At 44.0% G+C, this 23,027-nt stretch overlaps 1 protein-coding gene across 4 annotated transcripts in view; it reads right to left on the bottom strand.

Moving 5' to 3' along the window:
- Positions 1–23,027, bottom strand: part of NSMF (NMDA receptor synaptonuclear signaling and neuronal migration factor) — a 134,755-nt gene that overhangs the window by 64,510 nt on the left and 47,218 nt on the right. The window contains exon 1 of one of the 4 annotated variants that reach the window (XM_073558333.1): positions 14,268–14,622. The exons of 1 other annotated variant lie outside the window; for it this stretch is intronic. In XM_073558333.1, the coding sequence (XP_073414434.1) occupies positions 14,268–14,338 (71 nt within the window). In that variant the 5' untranslated portion in view covers positions 14,339–14,622. Of the gene's footprint in view, positions 1–14,267; positions 14,623–23,027 lie in introns of those variants that run through there. 2 more of the 4 variants (XM_073558330.1, XM_073558332.1) reach the window with 2 other exon arrangements.

Below are 23,027 nucleotides of genomic sequence, written 5' to 3'. Positions count from 1 at the left end.
TTTATTTTAATTCTATTTTTTACAGGTTTATGGTACCCAGGGCCTGGAGGAGAGTCTCCTCTCCTCTGGACCCTGGGTACCATCCGCACATTGAGCGCTGCGTCGTTCATCTCCCGATTGCGTCGTCGCTGACCTCCGTGCGGCAGGAGATGACCGGCCAGGGGCGACCAATCAGCGACGCGGGATTTCCGTTACAGACAGACAGAATTAGACAATTATATAGTAGATAATATTTGGAGTTGTAATGAAATTTTTTCACAAAAATGGTATCGGTCTGCTCATCTCCCCCAGTATTATGGCAGGCTTCCTTGCTAATGCAATCATATTAACACAATGGCCCTTGGGCAATTTAACCCTTCCTCTGTTCAGAGATACAGACTCTGATAGGGTCACAAAGAAGCTTCTAGAGCTGCTTCTATGGTATGAATGAGCTGTGAATCAATCAATGTCGGGGATCTGGAGCGCTCCGGCCAGGGCTGTGGGGTACTCGGCACCGGGCCCGTTGATCTCAATGGGAGTTGTCACGGGAGCTGTGACCCGGTCCGTGGCCCTGGGGCTCCATTGCAAAAAGGGGTGAAAGAACAATGAAATAGTTCGTGACGCCACCTGTGGTGTTCGGCAAGGGAGATGTGAAGCCGACACTGCATGCAGATCCTCTGGGACTGGTGGTGTGTTGCAGCCAAGATGATGAAGCTCCCCACAGGTGGAGCTGTAGTCCCAGGGCAGTGTAGATGTGGGGGGTAGCTGAGGGGCGCAGGTAGTGTAGTAACTGGTACTCGGATGTAGCAGTGCTGGGTGTGTAGGCGCAAAAATCAATGGAGGACACCAGGCCTTGTAGTTCCAAAGCTTTACTCACAGTTTGTAGTACACACAGGTGCCCGCCTCCGTGCTGTGTCCTCCGGGTCAGAGACTCAATCAACCTCCAGGCCAGATGGAATGCTCCCTTCCAATGCTCCGCCAACATGTACCTTTCTGAACGTCTCCTCTTATAGCGCCTTTAAGTGTGAAGATCTCCTAGTACTGAGATACACTGGAGTTCCTCCTGACAGATGTTCCCAAGAACTCTACTTGTACGGCAGACAGCTGTAGCCTGCTTCGGGGACTCCTTAATCCTGAATCCCGGCTTACTATCAAAGTTGCTGTGGTGCCCCCAAGTCTTAGATGGGAGTAGTGCATTTACAGCCCACTACTCCACCGATGTCAGCTGCAGAACTATTAGTGTCCATACAACCTCGGGGACCGGGCCCCGGCCTTGCGCTTAGAACTTCTAGGCAGGGTTCTCTCCTAACCCATGTCCTCTGTTCCCTTTTACTCCTTCGTTCCGTACTAATCTCTCCTTCTTTTGGAAGAGTAGGTTTCAGTTCAATGTCTTTCTCCTACTTTCCTTTCCCGTGCCAGCAGACCCAGGTCACTGAGGTCTGCTGCAGCACCTCCTTCCTCCATCCCTCTCTCAAGGATCTTCTTCCCTCACTCCTCTCTGAGTGACTTCCTCTCACTCACTGACTGACTGATTTCAAATCCTAAACCTTCCCGCTCTTTTATGTATTCTAACTCCACCCGCCTCCCAGCACGTTTCGTGTTCCAAGCAGGGAGCCACCAAAGGTGCTCTGCTACACTCCAAGCAGGGAGCCGCAATGTGGCTTTGCTGAACTACTGTGTTGTGTGGGGTGCGAGTGTTGGAGTGTGGTCAGGAGCCTCCAACTTACCTGGATGGTGGGGCACCACACCTCAGGAGGAGGTGCAGTACCTCTGTGGCGACCGAGTCTCAGGGGTGCCACAGATCCTTATCTTCTTGCGCCATCCACTAGGGTATAAAATGCATCAGCTTCCACCACATGGTCATATTCCCATGTAAATGTGGTCACAGCATTAGATGGTGCACTACAGCCCATTTCTCGCGCTACCCAAGGCTCTTTTCACGAAAGGAGTATTGTTACTCATACATATAAGTAAATTACATTTAATGTCCCTGGAAACACTAACTGCTCACATCCAGAAACTATATGGCAGTTTATGTTTCCAATCCTGTAAGAATTAGCCATGAAATAATGATTTACTGGGTCGGGAAACAGATGCAAATAGCAGAGAATGAATTAATGGCTGCGTTTCCTGTCGCTCCTGTAAATACAGCACTTTGTCTATGTAATCATAATGCAGAGGTAAAAAGACAGTGAAAACAATCAGTAATGGACTTTATATTCCTCACTAAAGCAGGAAAAATGCAGATAATATTACAGATCTTCACAGACGTCTCCAACGTCCAATACATAATATAGTCAGCTATTATCAGGATACTCCACATAGCAAGTAGCATCCTTTACCACAAAGTATTACTACAATAGTTCCACAGAGAACTAACCTAACTGCCCCTCCCCCACCCCAGTGTATATGGGGTGCGTCAAGCTTGCTGACTGTTTTCAGAGAAAACCAGCAGAATAGTGAGTGCAGCTCTGAGGTATTCTACAACATGTAATTCAGGATCAGTAATGTAATGTACACAGTGACCGCACCAGCAGAATAGTGAGTGCAGCTCTGGGGTATAATACAGGATGTAACTCAGGATCAGTACAGGATCAGTAATGTATGTACACAGTGACAGATGACAGTGGCAGATATGGAGAAGTGGTGGAGATGCCAAAGAAAAACCATGATGAGTATGGTATCTGGGCAGGGGCCTGGACGTTTATGGTAAAACTTAAGCGTTCAGGTGGTACGGTTGCCCACATTCCATCATCTGCCTTCCTGGGTAGAGATCGTATCCAGGTCTTCTACCAGGGGCAACCGAAGCTCTGTCATATGTGTGGCGATCCCACACACTTCAGTGCAAACTGCACTGTGCAGAAATGTGCATTGTGTGGGGATATCGGCGCTCTTGCTGCATCTTGTGTGGAGATTAGGTGCCACCTGTGGGGTGACTTAGGTCACCCATTCAGCCGTTGTCCTTGCTCCTTCGCTAATGCAGTTGTGACCCCGGTGGGAGAAAGCCGTGAGGCTGATTCTGCTGGGGAAGGGACTAGCAGGGGTGAGGGAGCTGAGGGGCCAAGGAGGAAAAGCAATAAAAAGATGCCTGCCCAGCTGAGGCGTCTAGACAAGCGCAGACAGGAGAGGGAGCTGGGCGAGCCCCGTGCTACTGAGGTGACCCCTGTCCTGAATGCCAGTCTTGCTGCTGAGGCCCCGAGGGATGATGAGTTGGATTAGGTGGTCAGGAGGATCCACAGGGAGGAAACTGCCACTGCCTCCGAATCCTCCCATAATGAAAGTATGGATGAGGATAATAGGCAGTGGCTAGAGGACAAGCGTAAGCTCGGCACCAAAAAGAAGAGAAAAAAAGGAGATAAAACATCTTCTCCCGCTCTGACCAAGGTACCTAAGGAAGGAAAAACTGACTCCCCTATGGTTAGTCTTCCTAACCGGTTCCAAGACCTTGAGAACATCTCAGCAGAGCTTACAGGGGGTGCCGAGTCTTCTTCTTCTGGGAATGTAAGGCCCTTGGAGGAAGGGACTGGCCCAGAGTCTGGAGATGAGGACGACAAACAGAAAAAACACGTGGGAATGGACACCTCTGTGTCGTTAAAGAGGGAGAAGGATTCCTCCTCTGAGGCAGAGGATAAGGGGAGTGGGAAGAAGAAAGCCATCTAACTCAATCACCAATGATGGCGGTACCCACTCCGCTGACGCTGGCGTCCATTAATGTCGCCAGCATAAAGTCGAATACAACTAGATTTACGGCCTTTGATTTTCTCAGCTGTGTTGAAGCTGACATTTTCTTTTTGCAAGAGACCAGACTGCCAAACATGGCAGACGTGTTTAAAGCCAAGAGGGAGTGGAGACTTGGGCCCTCCTATTGGTCTCTTGCAGCCGAGCCGTATAGCGGAGTGGCGGTCCTTTTTACCACACCGGTGGAATGCCGACGGGTTATTGAGTTAGAAATGGGGAGGTGCCTGATCTTAGATGTCCTCATGAAGGGACAAGAGCTCCAGCTTATTACCATCTATGGTGCCCAATCTAAATGGGACCAGAAGTGTCTCTTTATGAGGATCAAGCTCTACCTTTTTACAAGTCGGCAGGTTGTCTTTGGAGGGGACTTCAATACTGTCACAAGGCCCCGAGATAGAGGAGGTTCCAGAGACAAGCTGACTTATGATAGCGTCACCCTTAATTGTATAGCTAGTGAGTCTTGCTTGGTGGATGTCCACATTCGGCACACCCCAGGCCACGAGGGGTTCACCTATCATAGAGGTAACTGTAAGTCCAGAATAGATAGGTTTTATTTAAAGGAGGAAGTTGTCTCTTCAGCAGTGTTTGTTGTTGAGGTGGAGTTCTCCGACCACTGTTTAATTTTGTTTTCTCTGAATGATACAGAGACTCTCCGGATGGAAAGAGGCTTTTGGAGGCTCAATTCGTCTCTCTTGGAAGAAGCGGACATAAGACAGTCCTTTGAGGATTTTCTTCAGAGCCAGGTGCCCTTACTGGATCTTTGTAGTAGTAAGTCAGAGTGGTGGGAGATGTTCAAGAAAAGGGTGGCGAGATTCTTCCGCCAGCTCTCAAGCCTCAGGAGTCTGAACAGGTACCGCCTGTATCAGGGTCTGAGGAAGAAACTCGAGCATCTTGTCTCAACTGGAGGTAGCCGCGAGGAGATCTCCAGAGTGAAATCTTTGCTCATGAGGTGTCAGTACGATAGACACGCATCTTTGGTTTTTGAGAGGGATTATGCTTGCCCGACCCTTACAGAAACTGCAAGATGTCAGTGAATAGTATAGTTGTTACAGGACTGGTCGACACTGCGGGGTCCCTGAAGCGATCCAGATCAGGGATCCTGGAGGTTGTCAGATCCTTCTACTCACACCTCTTGGGGAAGAGGGATCTTGATTGGGATAAGATGTCGGCTTTTCTGGCTGAAGCCATTCCTGAACCAGGGGTAGACCCCTCTCTTGACGTTTTGACAGAGATGATCAGGGAAGAGGAAGTTACGTTGGCGATTGAAGGGCTTGCCCAAAAAAAAAATTGTATGTACACAGTGACTGCACCAGCAGAATAGTGAGTGCAGCTCTGGGGTATAATAGAGAATGTAACTCAGGATCAGTAATGTATGTACACAGTGACTGCACCAGCAGAATAGTGAGTGCGGCTCTGGGGTATAATACAGAATGTAACTCAGGATCAGAACAGGATAAGTAATGTAATGTATGTACACAGTGACCGCACCAGCAGAATAGTGAGTGCAGCTCTGGAGTATAATACAGGATGTAACTCAGGATCAGTAATGTATGTACACAGTGACTGCACCAGCAGAATAGTGAGTGCAGCTCTGGAGTATAATACAGGATGTAACTCTGGATCAGTAATGTATGTACACAGTGACTGCACCAGCAGAATAGTGAGTGCAGCTCTGGAGTATAATACAGGATGTAACTCTGGATCAGTAATGTATGTACACAGTGACTGCACCAGCAGAATAGTGAGTGCAGCTCTGGAGTATAATACAGGATGTAACTCAGGATCAGTAATGTATGTACACAGTGACCGCACCAACAGAATAGTGAGTGCAGCTCTGGAGTATAATACAGGATGTAACTCATGATCAGTAATGTATGTACACAGTGACTGCACCAGCAGAATAGTGAGTGCAGCTCTGGGGTATAATACAGGATGTAACTCAGGATCAGTAATGTAATGTATGTACACAGTGACTGCACCAGCAGAATAGTGAGTGCAGTTCTGGGGTATAATACAGGATGTAACTCAGGATCAGTATAGGATAAGTAATGTATGTACACAGTGACTGCATCAGCAGAATAGTGAGTGCAGCTCTGGGGTATAATACAGGATGTAACTCATGATCAGTAATGTATGTACACAGTGACTGCACCAGCAGAATAGTGAGTGCAGCTCTGGGGTATAATACAGAATGTAACTCAGGATCAGTATAAAATAAATACCGTATATACTCGAATATAAGCCAAGATTTTCAGCCCGTTTTTTTGGGATGAAAGTCCCCCTCTCGGCTTATATTCGAGTCATATACACCGGGGGGTCGGAGGGGGAGAGGGCGCGAGGGTGTCAGGTCATACTTACCCGTCCTGACGCTGTCTCTTGAGCCCCCAGCTTCTCCGCGCTCTCTGTTCCTGCCTTCAGCGGTCACGTGGTACCGCTCATTAAAACTCATGAATATGAGCATATTCATGAGTTTTAATGAGCGGTATCACATGACCGCTGAACGCAGGAAGAGAGAGCGCTGAGAAGCTGGGGGCTCAAGAGACAGCGTCAGGACGGGTAAGTATAGCGATACTCACCTGTCCTGCGTCCATGGCTGCTTGCTGCTGTCTGTCATCGGTCAGTGACTTCAGACAGCAGAGGGCGCGGTGACGTGATTAGTGCGCGCCGCGCCCCCTGCAGTCTGAACATCACTGACTGATGACGTGGCAGATAGCGGTGAGCAGCCATGGACGCAGGACAGGTGAGTATCTGACACCCAGCGACGGAGAGATGAGTATGTCATTTTTTTTATTTTTACATGCTGCAGCAGCGGCAGCACATGGGGGAATAATCTTAAGGAGCTTCTAATGGGGGCAGTATATGGGGGAACAATCTATGGAGCTGCTTATGGGGGCACAATATGGAGCTTCTTATGGGGGAATAATCTATGGAGCTTCTAATGGGGGCAGTATATGGGGGAACAATCTATGGAGCTTCTTATGGGGGCAGTATATGGGGGAATAATCTATGGAGCTGCTTATGGGGGCAGTATATGGGGAACAATATGGAGCTTCTAATGGGGGCAGCATATGGGGGAATAATCTATGGAGATTCTAATGGGGGCAGCATATGGGGGAACAATCTATGGAGCTTCTTATGGGGGCAGTATATGGGGGAACAATGTATGGAGCTTCTTCTGGGGACACCATATGGGGGAATAATCTATGGAGCATTTCCCACCCTAGGCTTATACTCGAGTCAATTAGTTTTCCCAGTTTTTTGTGGCAAAATTAGGGGGGTCGGCTTATACTCGGGTCGGCTTATACTCGAGTATATACGGTAATGTAATGCATGTACACAGTGACTGCTCCAGCAGAATAGTGAGTGCAGCTCTGGAGTATAATACAAGAGGTAATTCCTGATCAGTACAGGATAAGTACCGTAATGTATGTACACAGTGACTGCACCAGCAGAATAGTGAGTGCAGCTCTGGGGTATAATACAGGATGTAACTCAGGATCAGTAATGTAATGTATGTACACAGTGACTGCACCAACAGAATAGTGAGTGCAGCTCTGGAGTATAATACAGGATGTAACTCAGGATCAGTAATGTAATGTATGTACACAGTGACTGCACCAGCAGAATAGTGAGTGCAGCTCTGGAGTATAATACAGGATGTAACTCAGGATCAGTAATGTATGTACACAGTGACTGCACCAGCAGAATAGTGAGAGCAGCTCTGGAGTATAATACAGGATGTAACTCAGGATCAGTAATGTAACGTATGTACACAGTGACTGCACCAGCAGAATAGTGAGCGCAGGATGTAAATCAGCATCAGTAACGGATAAGTTACTTATGATAAAAATTATAAAGTTACCGAAGTCTAATTTATGATAAATTGCTGCAATGCTCTGAGTGAATCTTATGTAATAATTGGAAAAGTGGAGATGTAGGCTTTCAGAAAAATTAGCTAATGTGTCTTAATGCAGCAATTTTCTCCGTAACATTTTCTCAAGTGTGATTTACTACAATATGATTTATTGTCTGACTGGTTCAGTATTTTCTCTGTAGTAATCATTTTGCCAGGGCAATGATCCATATTCTGTGTTTATATTTATATACATATTACAAAGGGTTTATAATACACTCATGTAAATGATGCTTAAGACCAAAGGTCTCCACTTGTGGTTCTCCAGCTATTCACAGGCTGTCAAGGCATGCTGGGCGTTATAGTTCTGCATCAGATGTGTAGAGCTGCCTCACAGGTAGGTTTAGGTTTGCTAAAGAAATGTTCAAAGAACCTTTCCTTATAAAATCATAAAATCTCCAGAAAGTCCTTGGGTTGTCCTCTTCTGCCAATATGGCCACCATGGCATCTAATTCTAGGAGGTTGTCACTCAGATGTCCCTGGTGTCTGTTAAGACTGAGTGTCTAGAGAAATACAGGCGGAGGGGATTAAGAGGTGCAAAGTCGGACACATCAGAAAAATGCTCACTCTGGAAAGATGAGCACATGCAGAAAAAAATAAATCTGCACCACTGCACCCAAAATGTCTTTCTGACGCCTACTGTTAAAGTGTCACTTGAAGGGAAACCTCAGAATAGCGGCTCTAGATGTGGTCATTATGTGATGGCGGTCGTTGTATTATGCCGAATGAATTATTTTTCTCTGGTCCTCCAAGGATCTGTCTTATGTCCCATCCCATCTTCTGTTATATACACATATATAAATCTATTTCACAACTCCATGGGCTGCTCTGCTTTTGAGCATACTCCATGGCTCCATGTTATCAGCCATTTCAAGCTAGACAGAAGCTGGAGTCCTCCTGGAAATTCTCTGCCCTCCAATCCCAAAAATAGCAGTTCCCCTATTGGCAGAGTCTTGGCTAGGCTGTCAATCACCTGAGGCACAAGTCCAGTTTATTGCTCTCACCTTGTGGGCAAAGTGACTTGTTGGTGGCCTCTCGACACCTGATCCTTGGGGTACCAAGCTTCTGTTGCCCCTCTCTACCATCACCATGCTGACTTTCGGATAGTCTAAGATCCCCGAGAGTGCAGACAACCCCCCTCTATCCACCACCTCTCCCATAGCTGAAACACAAGTCTTCCTGGCAGTGTCTCTGGTTATATATAACATTTTATAACCCTCCATAAACGGCCAATTTGTAAACATAATATTCCTGTCACGTCCGATCGTTATTCCTACTGTCTGAGATACGGAGACACATTCCTTCAATGGAACATTAACATCCAAATGACAACCGTGCTCCGTGCATGCTTCCAGCTTCTGCAATCACTTGGTGCATATCCAAGGGGGGTGTATAGGCTGCACATGAATCTGGGCCCCTCCAGTAACATAGTGATGGCACAGGTTGGAGCCATCAAACACTCTTAATGAATATGGATCCTATACATACTATAAGTTTGGGCAGCAGGAGCTCCTATGTAACTGAGACACCACCATCTCTAGTCAGTCACGTAACAAGAAGTGACGCAGCCTGGTTTACTGGCACAAGCCTGCTGCATGGTCCCGTAATCCCAGAAGGTGACCCTGGACAGAAAGACGACTACGCTCGCAGGAAATGTGAATAATCCAGAGTAGTAAAATGGAAACCTCCAAGGCTGTAAATCATGACCATCACTATGGAGCAAGTTTCCCATCGTTGCATCCAATTTTAGTTAAAGGCTATAGTCACCCCAGCTGGGACGAGGTGAGGAAATGCGGCAAATTATCATTAGATGATGTAGCACTGCAATCATAGGAAGAACATAAAAACTACATGCAAGGACCCTGGAGAGGAACTTGCTCTCCACCCCAATACACATCATATTAACTCTTTGCTATCACATTTACATCATCTGATCAGCCCCACTGTCTGCATTAGACCCCATAATACAATCAATCTCAGTGTAGACCAGTACTTTCTAAATATCCGATCATTCTCTGGATATAAATGTACCCCGTTAGATGAGAGCTTAATTATCTCCTCTACCTCCCAGTTTACTGAGGTTGTATTATGTGTCAAGATCATATAAAGTATACAAAACAAATATACAGAAAACTGCCTAAATAAATCTGTTTTGTTGGTGGGTGGGGGCATTTGTGCAGTAGACAAATAAATGTACTTGTGAATCTATGCATTCTATAACATAGGACCATAATCACACTCAATTAAAGAGTTTCCAATCCAAGGTAATAGTATTGACCCACAATGTACTTGATTTCCTAATGCACTTTTGAAGGGTCCTGTAATTATACTCTCCAGTCGGTGAAATGTGTGTATGATTATATATATACAGTTGTGGCCAAAAGTAATGACACCCCTGCAATTCTGTCAGATAATACTCAGTTTCTTCCTGAAAATGATTGCAAACACAAATTCTTTGGTATTATTATCTTCATTTAATTTGTCTTAAACGAAAAAACACAAAAAGAATTGTCCTAAAGCCAAATTGGATATAATTCCACACCAAACATAAAAAAGAGGGTGGACAAAAGTATTGGCACTGTTGGAAAAATCATGTGATGCTTCTCTAATTTGTGTAATTAACAGCACCTGTAACTTACCTGTGGCACCTAACAGGTGTTGGCAATAACTAAATCACACTGGCAGCCAGGTGACATGGATTAAAGTTGACTCAACCTGTGTCCTTGTGTGTACCACATTGAGCATGGAGAAAAGAAAGAAGACCAAAGAACTGTCTGAGGACTTGAGAAACCAAATTGTGAGGAAGCATGAGCAATCTCAAGGCTACAAGTCCATCTCCAAAGACCTGAATGTTCCTGTGTCTACCGTGCGCAGTGTCATCAAGAAGTTTAAAGCCCATGGCACTGTGGCTAACCTCCCTAGATGTGGACGGAAAAGAAAAATTGACAAGAGATTTCAACGCAAGATTGTGCGGATGTTGGATAAAGAACCTCGACTAACATCCAAACAAGTTCAAGCTGCCCTGCAGTCCGAGGGTACAACAGTGTCACCCCCTACTATCCGTCGGCATCTGAATGAAAAGGAACTGTATGGTAGGAGACCCAGGAAGACCCCACTTCTTACCCCGAGACATAAAAAAGACAGGCTGGAGTTTGCCAAAACTTACCTGAAAAAGCCTAAAACGTTTTGGAAGAATGTTCTCTGGTCAGATGAGACAAAAGTAGAGCTTTTTGGGCAAAGGCATCAACATAGAGTTTACAGGAGAAAAAAAGAGGCATTCAAAGAACACGGCCCCTACAGTCAAACATGGCGGAGGTTCCCTGATGTTTTGGGGTTGCTTTGCTGCCTCTGGCACTGGACTGCTTGACCGTGTACATGGCATTATGAAGTCTGAAGACTACCAACAAATTTTGCAGCATAGTGTAGGGCCCAGTGTGAGAAGCTGGGTCTCCCTCAGAGGTCATGGGTCTTCCAGCAGGACAATGACCCAAAACACACTTCAAAAAGCACTAGAAAATGGTTTGAGAGAAAGCACTGGAGACTTCTAAGGTGGCCAGCAATGAGTCCAGACCTGAATCCCATAGAACACCTGTGGAGAGATCTAAAAATGGCAGTTTGGTGAAGGCACCCTTCAAATATCAGGGACCTGGAGCAGTTTGCCAAAGAAGAATGGTCTAAAATTCCAGCAGAGCATTGTAAGAAACTCATTGATGGTTACCGGAAGCGGTTGGTCGCAGTTATTTTGGCTAAAGGTTGTGCAACCAAGTATAAGGCTGAGGGTGCCAATACTTTTGTCTGGCCCATTTTTGGAGTTTTGTGTGAAATGATCAATGTTTTGCTTTTTGCTTCATTCTCTTTTGTGTTTTTTCATTTAAGACACATTAAATGAAGATAATACCAAAGAATTTGTGTTTGCAATAATTTTCAGGAAGAAACGGAGTATTATCTTACAGAATTGCAGGGGTGTCAATACTTTTGGCCACAACTGTGTATATATATATATATATATATATATATATATATTAGTATATGCCTGCCGCAGATCACTGACCAGCCGTATATTACTGGATCTCTTTTCCCAGTCTTGAAAGATCAATTCATTACAATATATTATAGTATATTGAGCCAGTAAAGAGCTAGACCAGTGATGTGCAACCTGTGGATCCCCAGCAGCTGCAGGACTACAACTCCAAGTGCACCAATTAATGATGATAGCTGTAGTTTCAAAACTTGTACAGCCAGAGATGGCAGAACACATTTATACACACCTATATGGATGGTCTTAGGCATAGGGTATCAGACCGTGTTTATGGCATATGGTGAGACTTGTTGTTAGGCCCCCTCCAGTGCCGATGCTCCTGCTAAATGGATTTAAGGAACACCGGTCCAAATAAAAAGGGGTAGGATTTGCCAATATTAATCCAATATCCATTAGTAATTTATGTGTCTATCAACTGGTTATTTTGGTTGATATCAAATATTAGCTCAGATCAATGTTTATCAGATCATAAGAGGAATGATAGTTTTGTAACTAATGCAGAACCCTAAATTGTATATAAAGAAAAAGTCTAAGATATATAAATAAATAAATATATATATATATATATATATATATATATATATTGATAGATAATAGATATTTGCACAGTAAGGAAGCAACATGGATAAAGATGCAAGATGCAGCAGAGCCGACTCTGTCATTTGCTAATATGGTCGTGCAAGATGCAGCAGTGCCGACTTTGTCATTTGCTAATATGATCATGCAAGATGCAGCAGTGCCGACTCTGTCATTTGCTAATATGGTCGTGCAAGATGCAGCAGTGCCGACTTTGTCATTTGCTAATATGATCGTGCAAGATGCAGCAGTGCCGACTCTGTCATTTGCTAATATGGTCGTGCAAGATGCAGCAGTGCCGACTTTGTCATTTGCTAATATGATCGTGCAAGATGCAGCAGAGCCGACTGTCATTTGCTAATATGGTCGTGCAAGATGCAGCAGTGCCGACTCTGTCATTTGCTAATATGGTCGTGCAAGATGCAGCAGTGCCGACTCTGTCATTTGCTAATATGGTCGTGCAAGATGCAGCAGAGCTGACTGTCATTTACTAATATGGTCGTGCAAGATGCAGCAGGGCCGACTTTGTCATTTGATAATATGGTCGTGCAAGATGCAGCAGAGCCGACTTTGTCATTTGCTAATATGGTCGTGCATCTTATGTGAAGGAGATGTAATGCCACACATAACACAATGATAAACTTTGTCCTGCTACAGCTGTAAAATGTAAGACAACCAAGCTTTTGTGCAGAATACAGGATGTAATCCATGAACTGCAGAGAACATTCCCTAGTAAAAGCCTTGCATAAAATACCCTCTGTCATTTTGTGGCTTTAACCCTATACCCAGCTCAACTTTATCCCCAATATATAATCCACAGCAATGTACTCTGTCCTGGAGCTTCCTCCTGTCTGTGAGGACATGTCATATCCCCTGTAAAGGTCTCTAACCCCACCATTATCCTGGCCTCTGACAGCTGCCCAGTCCTTTCCAGTAATGAGCTAGAGGACTTTTACCAGGTCTTTTCACTTGGTTTACTGGCCCCCCATAAATCTCTAGAATAGTAAATCCCATCTAGGTGTCCTCATCACAAACTCCTACTGACTGAGCCCTTCAGCGTGACCTTGGCTGCATATTGTCTAATCAGACAAAATAAGGGGTTTAAGTGGGAATATAATAGTATATGTACACCCGGTATGTTATACACTATGCACAATGACATTGGAAGGGTGGGCTACCCTTGTATCCCTTCTTAATCTAATCCATAGCGTCATCACGCCAGGATGAAAGGTGAAAAACTACAGGATTAATAATCAGGAGGGGGTAGTCCAATAATTCTGGTAATATTTACACACAGCAGTAACACTAGTGACAAAGCTGCTACATTACATAGAAATATTGGTGCCATTGTATGTTTGCTGGTGTCACCCTAGAGCTCTGATCCCCCGAGTGCGGTGACATGGGTCACATTGGAATTAACACTGTGTCTTCCCTATTCCTATGACAACACTTCCAAAGCAATAGTCTATTAAGCATCCCCTTCTGTACTCCGCTCCCACTAGTAGAGCGTTGGGATCGTCTGAGGATTCCCTGGAGCTGGAATGCAGGTGATTACTATGTGAGGGGGGATTTAACAATAATAATAATAATAATAATAATAAATTTTATTTTTATAGCGCCGACATATTCCGCAGCACTTTACATTTCAGAGGGGATTTGTACAGACAATAGACATTACAGCATAACAATAATCACATACAGTAGATTATAACAAATACCAAGAGGAGTGAGGGCCCAAGAAGTGAGGTGGTGGGCTTTCTAAGGACTAGCTGGAGGTCTCTGTAGACAAGGCAGTGTATGCCATCAGAGGGCTCCGCAGTCAGCCTGAGCCCACTGAGTTATGTAATGTCAGGTGGATTTGCAAGTGATCCTCCTAGATGAGGCAGATGTAGATCAGCTTAAGAGAATGGCCCCCAGAGCATGCAATCTAATGACCTCCAGTAGCTAGTGCCTCAATCTACTCCTAGAAATCCATTCCTAATGCTGCCTGGCAGAAAAGCCCCTTTGCTGTCATGCCCTTACCTAACTTTGGCTGCTACATTGGAGAGAGTGTCATTCCTCAGTGCCTTCTTCTTGGAGACAGATGTTCCCATCCTTGATAAAAGAAGAGATTGGGGGCCACATCCGACCAGCAGCCCAGTGTGGGGTCAGCCACTGTGATGAAGCCTGGGGTGCAGAGGTGAGGAGGAGCAGGTGACTCCAGGACCAGCCTTAGGTAAGGGATGCTGCTGCTCTCTGACTGAGCCGGCTGCAGACTGTGCAGCTCTCATTGGTGAAAGGGCAGCTGAGCAAGGCAGGAAGCTGTCACCATGTATGGGCAGAGGATGTCACCCACTCCTCCTCCTGACAGCATGGGCAGGTGCCCTGATGGAGGAGGGGGCATCAATGGCTTGCAAGTGTGCTCAGTCTGTGCGCTGTCATGCTGGCACATCCAGCCATGCTGCTGTAGACAGTGAGCACTGCTGCTCTCTGCAGAGATTAACCATTTCCTGCTCGCTCCTGCACTGCCATTCTCTAATAATGAGCATGTCAGTGCATGTACACCTTCTGTAGCCTTCTCTGATGGACCTCACCATGACGGAGAAAACGAATGGCAACAGTGACGCAAAAAATGAAGTTTAACTGTCATGCCAAACAGCTGGAATAAAGGCAAATCAGATGAGGGGGTGCACTTGAAAAAGTAGCTGCATCTATAAACCAATAGTCATATCACACATGTAATATTGGGGCAGATTCACCAGGCCTATCTTTTATTACATTTGCTAATTCTGATCTAAGGTGATTTTAAAGGAACCCTGACATACATACTGTAGTTACATACATAGTTTTGAAGGCTGAAGGAAGACCTTATGTCCATCTAGTTCAGCCTATTTTTAGTGCAGCTGTTCTGCATTGTTGATCCTGGGGAAGGCAAAAACCCCACAGAGTAGAAGCCAATTTTCTCCATAGGGAAAAAAATTACTTCCCCTAAGCTGGGTCAGCCATCTACCTATAATATTCTGTTATTCGTAACCTTCTATACTGTTACTCACAAGAAAAGCATCCATTCCTTTCTTAAATTCATTCAGTGAGTTGGCCATCACCACTTCCTCAGGAAGAGAATTCCAGAGCCTCACTGCTCTTACCGTGAAGAACCCTCTTCTATGCTGGCGCAGAAATTGTCTTTCCTCCAAACGAAGAGAATGCCCCCTTGTTCTTGTCACAGTCCTTGGTACAAACAGTTCATTGGAGAGATCTCTGTATTGCCCTCTGTTATACTTGTACATATATATTAGGTCTCCCCTAAGTCTTCTCTTTTCTAGAGTAAATAGACCCAATTTTGATAACCTTTCTGGGTATTGTAGTGAACCAACTCCATTTATCATTTTAGTAGCCTGCCTTTGAACCCTTTCAAGTTCAGTAATGTCTTTCTTGAGCACCGGTGCCCAAAATTGCACACAATCCTCCAAGTGTGGTCTGACGAGTGATTTGTACAGCGGGAGAATTATGTTTTCATCTCGTGTCCCCAGACCTCTTCTAATGCATCCCATGACCCTATTTGCTTTGGTGGCAGCTGCCTGACACTGGGCACTCCATTTTAGCTTCCTATTGACTAAGATGCCTAAGTCTTTTTCCATGTCTGATTTCCCCAGCAGTTTCCCATTTAGTAAGTAATTGTGGCATCTGTTTCTCCTTCCCATGTGCATAACCTTACACTTATCTGTGTTAAACCTCATTTGCCATTTTTCAGCCCAATTCTCCAATTTACTCAAATCTGTCTGTAGTTGCAAACTGTCCTCCTTTGTGTTAACTACCTTACATAGTTTTGTATCATCTGCAAATACTGATATTTTACTGTGTAAGCCATCCACTAGATCATTAATAAATATATTAAATAGTAGGGGGCCCAATACAGAACCCTGTGGTACCCCACTAGTAACCCTGGTCCAATCTGAGTATGCACCATTAATAACCACTCTTTGTTTTCTATCACTAAGCCAGCTACCTACCCATCTACACACATTTTCCCCTAGCCCAAGCTTTCTCATCTTACTTACCAATCTTTTATGTGGGACAGTGTCAAATGCTTTAGAGAAGTCGAGATAAATGACATCCAATGATTCTCCTTGGTCCATTTGAGAGCTTACATCCTCATAGAAGCTGATCAGGTTAGTTTGACAGGAGCGATCCTTCATAAATCCATGTTGATATGGAGTTAAACATTTATTAACATTGAGATATTCCATAATAGTATCCCTTAGAAACCCTTCAAAAATTTTACCCACAACAGATGTTAAGCTTACCGGCCTATAGTTTCCAGGTTCCCTTTTACACCCCTCTTTGAATATTGGTACCACATTTGCTTGCCGCCAATCAAAAGGAACAGACCCTGTTTCTATAGAGTCTTTAAATATAAGGAATAGAGGCCTGTCTATCACATTACTTAGCTCCCGTAATACTCGAGGGTGAATGCCATCAGGGCCTGGTGATTTGTCAATTTTAATCTTACTAAGGCGGTTCTGCACTTCTTCCTGGGTTAGGCAGGTAATACTTAATGGGGAGTTTACATTATCACTCTGCATTTCCCCTGGCAAATCCTTTTCCAGTGTGAACACTGTTGAGAAAAAAGTATTTAAAACATTTGCTTTTCCCACATCGCTCTCTATGATTTCACCCTCATTGTTCTTTAAAGGGCCGACACCATCAATTTTAATCATTTTACTGTTTATATAATTAAAGAATAGTTTGGGGTTTGTTTTACTTTCCTTAGTAATGAGTCTCTGTTTCCACTTTTGCTAAATGTATTTGTTTTTTACACATTTTATTTTTTTCTCTATAACTTTTTAATGCTTCTTCATTGCCTTCTTGTTTTAGCTTCTTAAATGCCTTGTTCTTGTTATTTATTGCCCTTTTTACATCCTTACTTAGCCACATTGGGCTAAAATTGATTTGTACTGGCTGAGCCCCATGCAGCAGGAAACAGAGACACTGGCAGCATTGTTGTGTTTTATTAGGCTCCGATCCTATGGTGCAAAAATACTGATTTTCTGCTAAATATTTGCTTGCGGAAAATGTGCTGCAGTAATAGTGTCAACGAAATGCATGAGATTTCTTAAATCAGGTTTGCAAAGGTTGAACTGTGCACCGCCAAGGGTCTTTCATTGCAATAATATCTCCATCAGCATTGCTGCGCCATCTTTTCTACCACAGGTCCTCAGTGGAGATGCCACATGGGAATGTCGTCTTACAATAAAAAGCTGTGCGTTTCAGAAATAAAAAATACTAATTTGTAAAACAGTCCAGGGACTATGCACCTCTGATGGCGAGTCTGAGGCAAGTGCCTGGGGCTTGTTCCTGCTTTGATTCCCTAGAGACCTTTCAGTCTATGGGAGCCAGGCATGGAGAAGACACTGGGGACCTGCCTCAGACTAGTCAATCCGAGATGTATAATCCCCAGCTGTGTTTTTAAATCATATTCTATCTGAAATGTTGCAGCGTCTCAAGACTAAAGCCGAAAGGGCTGCAATAACCCAGCTGGACTCTGACTCATGCTGCCTGTTGTTCGCAGAGCATGAATCACATGATAGGTTCATTGTAAATTGGAGAGATTTATTAATTTAGCACATGGCGAAAACTTGCCGCTTGTACCAAATCACACCCACAATTAGCATTAGACAGTTATTTCTAAGTTAAACCAACCCAGAGCTGGTATCATTTGTACCAAAACATTAATATATAGTTTTAAACCAAAAAGTAGAAAAAAATAGTACATAATCCAACTGGAATCAATTGGGCATAACAGCAAATCTACCACGTTGTGTACAGTTTTGGGCACTGCGCTGGTGTCAAATTTTGAATTGCAAATAATGCTACTAATTTGTCTTCACACTGCTATTTAGGCTGATGCAATATAATAGCGCAATTATTAGAAGCTACTCACGATTGCTATAGGTGGCTTTAGAGTACTAATCCTCTTCCCCTCTGAAGATACAGTTTACATATTTAGTTTCCCAGAGGAGCATTACCAGCCTCAAAAATCTCCTGAACTTGGTATGTCAGTCCTGACAAGTCACTCACCAGAAGAAGAGATGTTACCCCTTGGATCCCATGATTGCTAGTGAAATGGTTGGCATTTTTGCTGCCTCAGAAGAGGCGCCGTGGATGTCGCAGGTAGTAGGAGGCCTGCAGTACTCTGGTACAGACTACCAATGAGGCTGCTGGACCAAGGTCCTGCAAATCCTTTTGCTCATCTCTACTTGGGTATATTATTCTGCATTGTCATAATGTAGAATTTGGCTTCAGTTAGACACAGGGATATTAATACAACGAATGACAGGTGTGTTCCAGAGTAGTCTTGTATTAGCTAGTGCTTGATTCAGACTAAAGCGGGTGCTTTGGGTGGCTTTACTCACATTGACACACTAGGTACTTTGTATCTGTGGCACAATAGCTTACATTGTCTCATCAAGCCAGAAGCTCTAGACAAAGCCAAGACACCTTGCATGTTAATTATCTGAAATGTGTCTAGCTCTCCTGATATTTGGCAGAATACATCAAATTGTCAAGATTTGCACCTGCTTCCAACCCCTCTCCCCCCTACGCGTTGGTCAGATGTATGGGCACTAAATTATTTAAGGACATACAAGTTATGTCCCACATCTTCACCTCTTCATGGCATATATGTCCCCCATCCTGGGCCCATATATATGTCCCTATCCTGGCCCAGTCACCAACTCTGGAACACACCTGTCATTCTTTGGATCAGCATCCCTGTGTCTATTTGTAGCCATTGGCTCAATACTTAATGCTCCAAAAACTGGTCAAACCAAAACAGCCTGTACAGAAAATAATTACCAACTTGTTGCTGAAACATTTGTTCAGAGTCCAGAAAAGTCCACCAGAAGAGTCTCTTTAGAATTGGGAATTTCACGAGCTTCCATCATGCGAATCCTGAAATCTATTGGTTGGAAAGCCCTTGTCACACTAAGCGAGATCGCTGCTGAGTCACAAGTTTTGTGACGCAACAGCGATCTCACTGTGTGTGACACGTATCAGCGACCGCCCCCCCCCCCGCCGAGTATCGCTGATCGTGCTCTAATGTCCTGGGCCATTTTTTGATCGTTGGTCTCCCGCTGGCCAACACACATCGCTGCGTGTGGCAGCTGGAGACCATCGATCAGCGAGCTCCCAGCGCTGGTATCCAAGGTAAATAGCGGGTAACTAAGCGCCGCGCGCGCTTAGTTACCCGCTGTTTACCTTGGATACCAGCTCCCAGCGTGAGCACGCTGGTATCCAAGGTAAACAGCGGGTAACTAAGCGATGCACGCGCTTGTTACCCGCATCATCGCTGGTGAGATCTGCCTGTTTGACAGCTCACCAGCGGTCATGACCAGGTGATATCATTGTCGGTATCGCTGGTGTGTCGCTAAGTGTAACGGGACCCTAACTCATGGTTTATTGGAGGATGATCCAAACATGCGGCTGCAATTTAGTGAGATTATGCTTAACGAAATTGAAGAAAATCCATTAATTTAGTTAATATTATGTGGAGGGATGAAGCTTCTTTCAAATAATCTGGCCATATTAACAGACATAATTGTATTTACTGGTATAATGAGAACATGCATTTAACATTAGAGCAACAACTAAATGAGCCTGGTGTCATTGTTTGGGGTGGTATTTCAAGTTTTGGTGTTTTTGGACCATTTTTTTTATGGAACAGTCACAGGAGATAAGTATCTCGAAATTCTAATGAATCAAGTTGCTCCCCAGTTACAACAACAGCCTAATTCAAATGACCTTTTTTTCCAACAAGTTGGGGCCCCTCCACATAAATCAAGACAGAGTAGTCCGCGAGTATCTTGATGAAACATTTCCTAATAAATGGATTGGCTGAAGAGGCCCACTTGATTGGCCAGCACATTCACCAGACTTGACTCCAATGGATTTTTTCTTTTGGGAGTACTCAAGGACAAAGTTTATAGCCAAAAATTAAAAAGTGTCAGTGATTTGAAAAATTACATAAGAGATGCAGTCCAAGAAATTAATGCCCAAAGAGACTTGTGCAAAAATGTTTGTCGAAGCGTAAGAGGCAGACTTCAAGCTGTGCAAATTGTGATGGAAAACAGTTTGAGCACCTGCGCTGATAAAATGTAAGGGCTTTTGTATTATTGTTCAGAATAAAATTTAATTGTCAATGTTATGCTTGTGTTAGTAAATATAATTTTATACATAAAATAAAAAAATATATTATTTTTCTGTCCACCTACTTTTGGACCACCCTGTGTATGTATATATGTCCTTTATCCTGGGCCCATCCTGGTATATATACAGTCACTGCAGGGGCAGACAATGACAGCTTGAAGCCCCTGTACAAGAAATGTGTCTGGGCCCCCCTCCTTTTATGGTGACAAAGCTACAGATATATATATATATACAGCTCTGGAAGAAATTAAGAGACTACTGCACAGTTTCATAAAAATCAGCTGCTCTACATGTCTGACAGCCATTCCATTCCAGTGCCAGTTGAATTCCAACCAGAGTACACCTCATTCTACTTAATGTGCTTCTGATTAGGTGATCACCTGAACTAAATCTTATTTAACAAAGGAAAGTATAAAAAAAAACCCTGCTGTGGTGTTCACAATCCTCTTGCAATAGGACAAGATGGATGGCAAAACAAGTGCTAGTAATATCCCAAAAGTAATAGGAAGGAAAAAATAACTTTTAACCATGCCAAAGGAGTTGGAAAGAAAAGTCTTGAGTGAGGAAAAGAAGGGCTCAATTCTGGTTTTAATAGAAGAGGGATACAGTGAGTGTCATGTTGCCTCCATCCTTAAAATTTCTAAGACGGCAGTCCATTAAAACAAGGTCAAGCAGCAGACATTCGAGACAACAAAGCTACAGACTGGCAGAGGACGAAACGACTCTCCACTGACCGGGATGACCATCATCTTATTTGAATGTCACTTAACAACCAAAGGGTGACATCAAGTGACCTACAAAAGGAATGGCAAATGGCAGCTGGGGTGAAGTGCACGGCAAGAACAGTTCGCAACAGGCTCCTAGAGGCAGGGCTCAGGTCATGTAAAGCTAGAAAAAAGTCTTTAATCAATGAGAAGCAAAGGAGAGCCAGGCTGAAGTTTCCTAAAGACCAAAGGATTGGTTCATAGAGGACTGGAGTAAGGTAATGTTCACTGATGAGTCTAATTTTCAGCTTTGCCCAACACCTGGTCGTCTAATGTTTAGACAGAGACCTGGTGAGGCATACAAGCCACAGTGTCTTATACCCACTGTGAAATTTGGTGAAGGATCAGTGATGATCTGGGGATGCTTCAGCAAGGCTGGAATTGGACAGGTTAATCTTTGCGAAGGACATATGAATCAAGCCGCATGCAAGGTTATCCTGGAAAACCAGGTGATTCCTTCTGCTCAGGCAATGTTCCCCAACTCTGAGGACTGTTTTTTTCCAGCAGGACAATGTGCCATGCCACAAAGCTAGGTCAATCAATGCGTGGATGAAGGACCACCACATCAAATCCCTGTCATGGCCAGCCCAATCTCCAGACCTGAACCCCACTGAAAACTTCTGGAATGTAATCAAGAGGAAGATGGATAGTCACCAGCCATCAAACAAAGAAGAACTGCTTAAACTTTTGTACCAGGAGTGGCATAAGGTCACCCAAAAGCAATGACAAAGACTAGTGGAAAGCATGCCAAGATGCATAAAAGCTGTGATTAAAAATCATGGTTATTTCACAAAATATTGATTTCTGAACTCTTCCTGAGTTAAAACATTAGTATTGTTTCAAAATCATTATGAACTTGTTTTCTTAGCATTATTTGAGGTCTGCAAGCACTGCATTTTTTTGTTATTTTGACCATTTCTCATTTTTTTGAAAATACAAAATGTAATGTTTGGAAATTCGAAGACATGTTGTCAGTAGTTTACAGAATAAAAGAGCAATTTACATTTTACTCAAAAATATAGCTATAAAGAGAAAAATCAGACAAATTGAAAATTTTGCCGTGGTCTCTTAATTTTTGCCAGAGCTGTATATATAGTAGTGTATAATAGTGGCTGGTATAGTGTAAAGGTTAAGTGCACACCCTACGACATGGGAGACTGGGGCTCTGCCCTGTGGAAAAATATAATTAAATTACCATATATACCAAGGCTCCTAACACTATTCTGCATAGGCATGAACCCCCTCAGCCAGATAATTACAGAGTCTGGCTATGGATACAAGTTCAAGAGTGGAAGCACCATCAGCCACCTCTTCTACATGGATGACATGAAGCTGTATGAGAAAAACGAACAAGACATCAATTCACTGATCCACCTGACAAGGATCTACAGCGAAGACATTGGGATGTCATACGGACTGGAGAAGTGCGGCCGGTTGGTAATAAAGAGAGGCAAGGAGTAAAGACTGATGGGGTGGAATTACCAGCAGGGTACATAGCAGATGTACAGACATGCTACAAGTACCTCGGCATCCCACAGGGATATGGTAACCATGATGAGGAGCCAAGGAAAGCAGCAACATCCAAATACCATCATAGGGTAAGACAGGTCCTGAACAGCCAGCTCAATGGGAAGAATAAAATCCGCGCCATCAACACATATACCCTGCTAGTTATCAGATACCCTGCTGGTGTAGTGTGCTGGCCAAAAGAAGAGATGGAAGCTGCAGATGTGAAAACACAAAAGCTCCTCAGAATGCATGGAGGTCTCTACCCCAAGTCTAACACCCAAAGATTGCATACCAACGGAAATTAGGGTGGTCGAGGTTTGATAAG

This window comes from Dendrobates tinctorius, unplaced genomic scaffold (assembly GCF_039654945.1).
Source record: "Dendrobates tinctorius isolate UK_male_01 unplaced genomic scaffold, ASM3965494v1 ptg000013l, whole genome shotgun sequence".
Taxonomy (NCBI): domain Eukaryota; kingdom Metazoa; phylum Chordata; class Amphibia; order Anura; family Dendrobatidae; genus Dendrobates; species Dendrobates tinctorius.
Note: the sequence above shows the minus strand (reverse complement) of the source record. Positions and strands in the feature narration are given on the sequence as shown.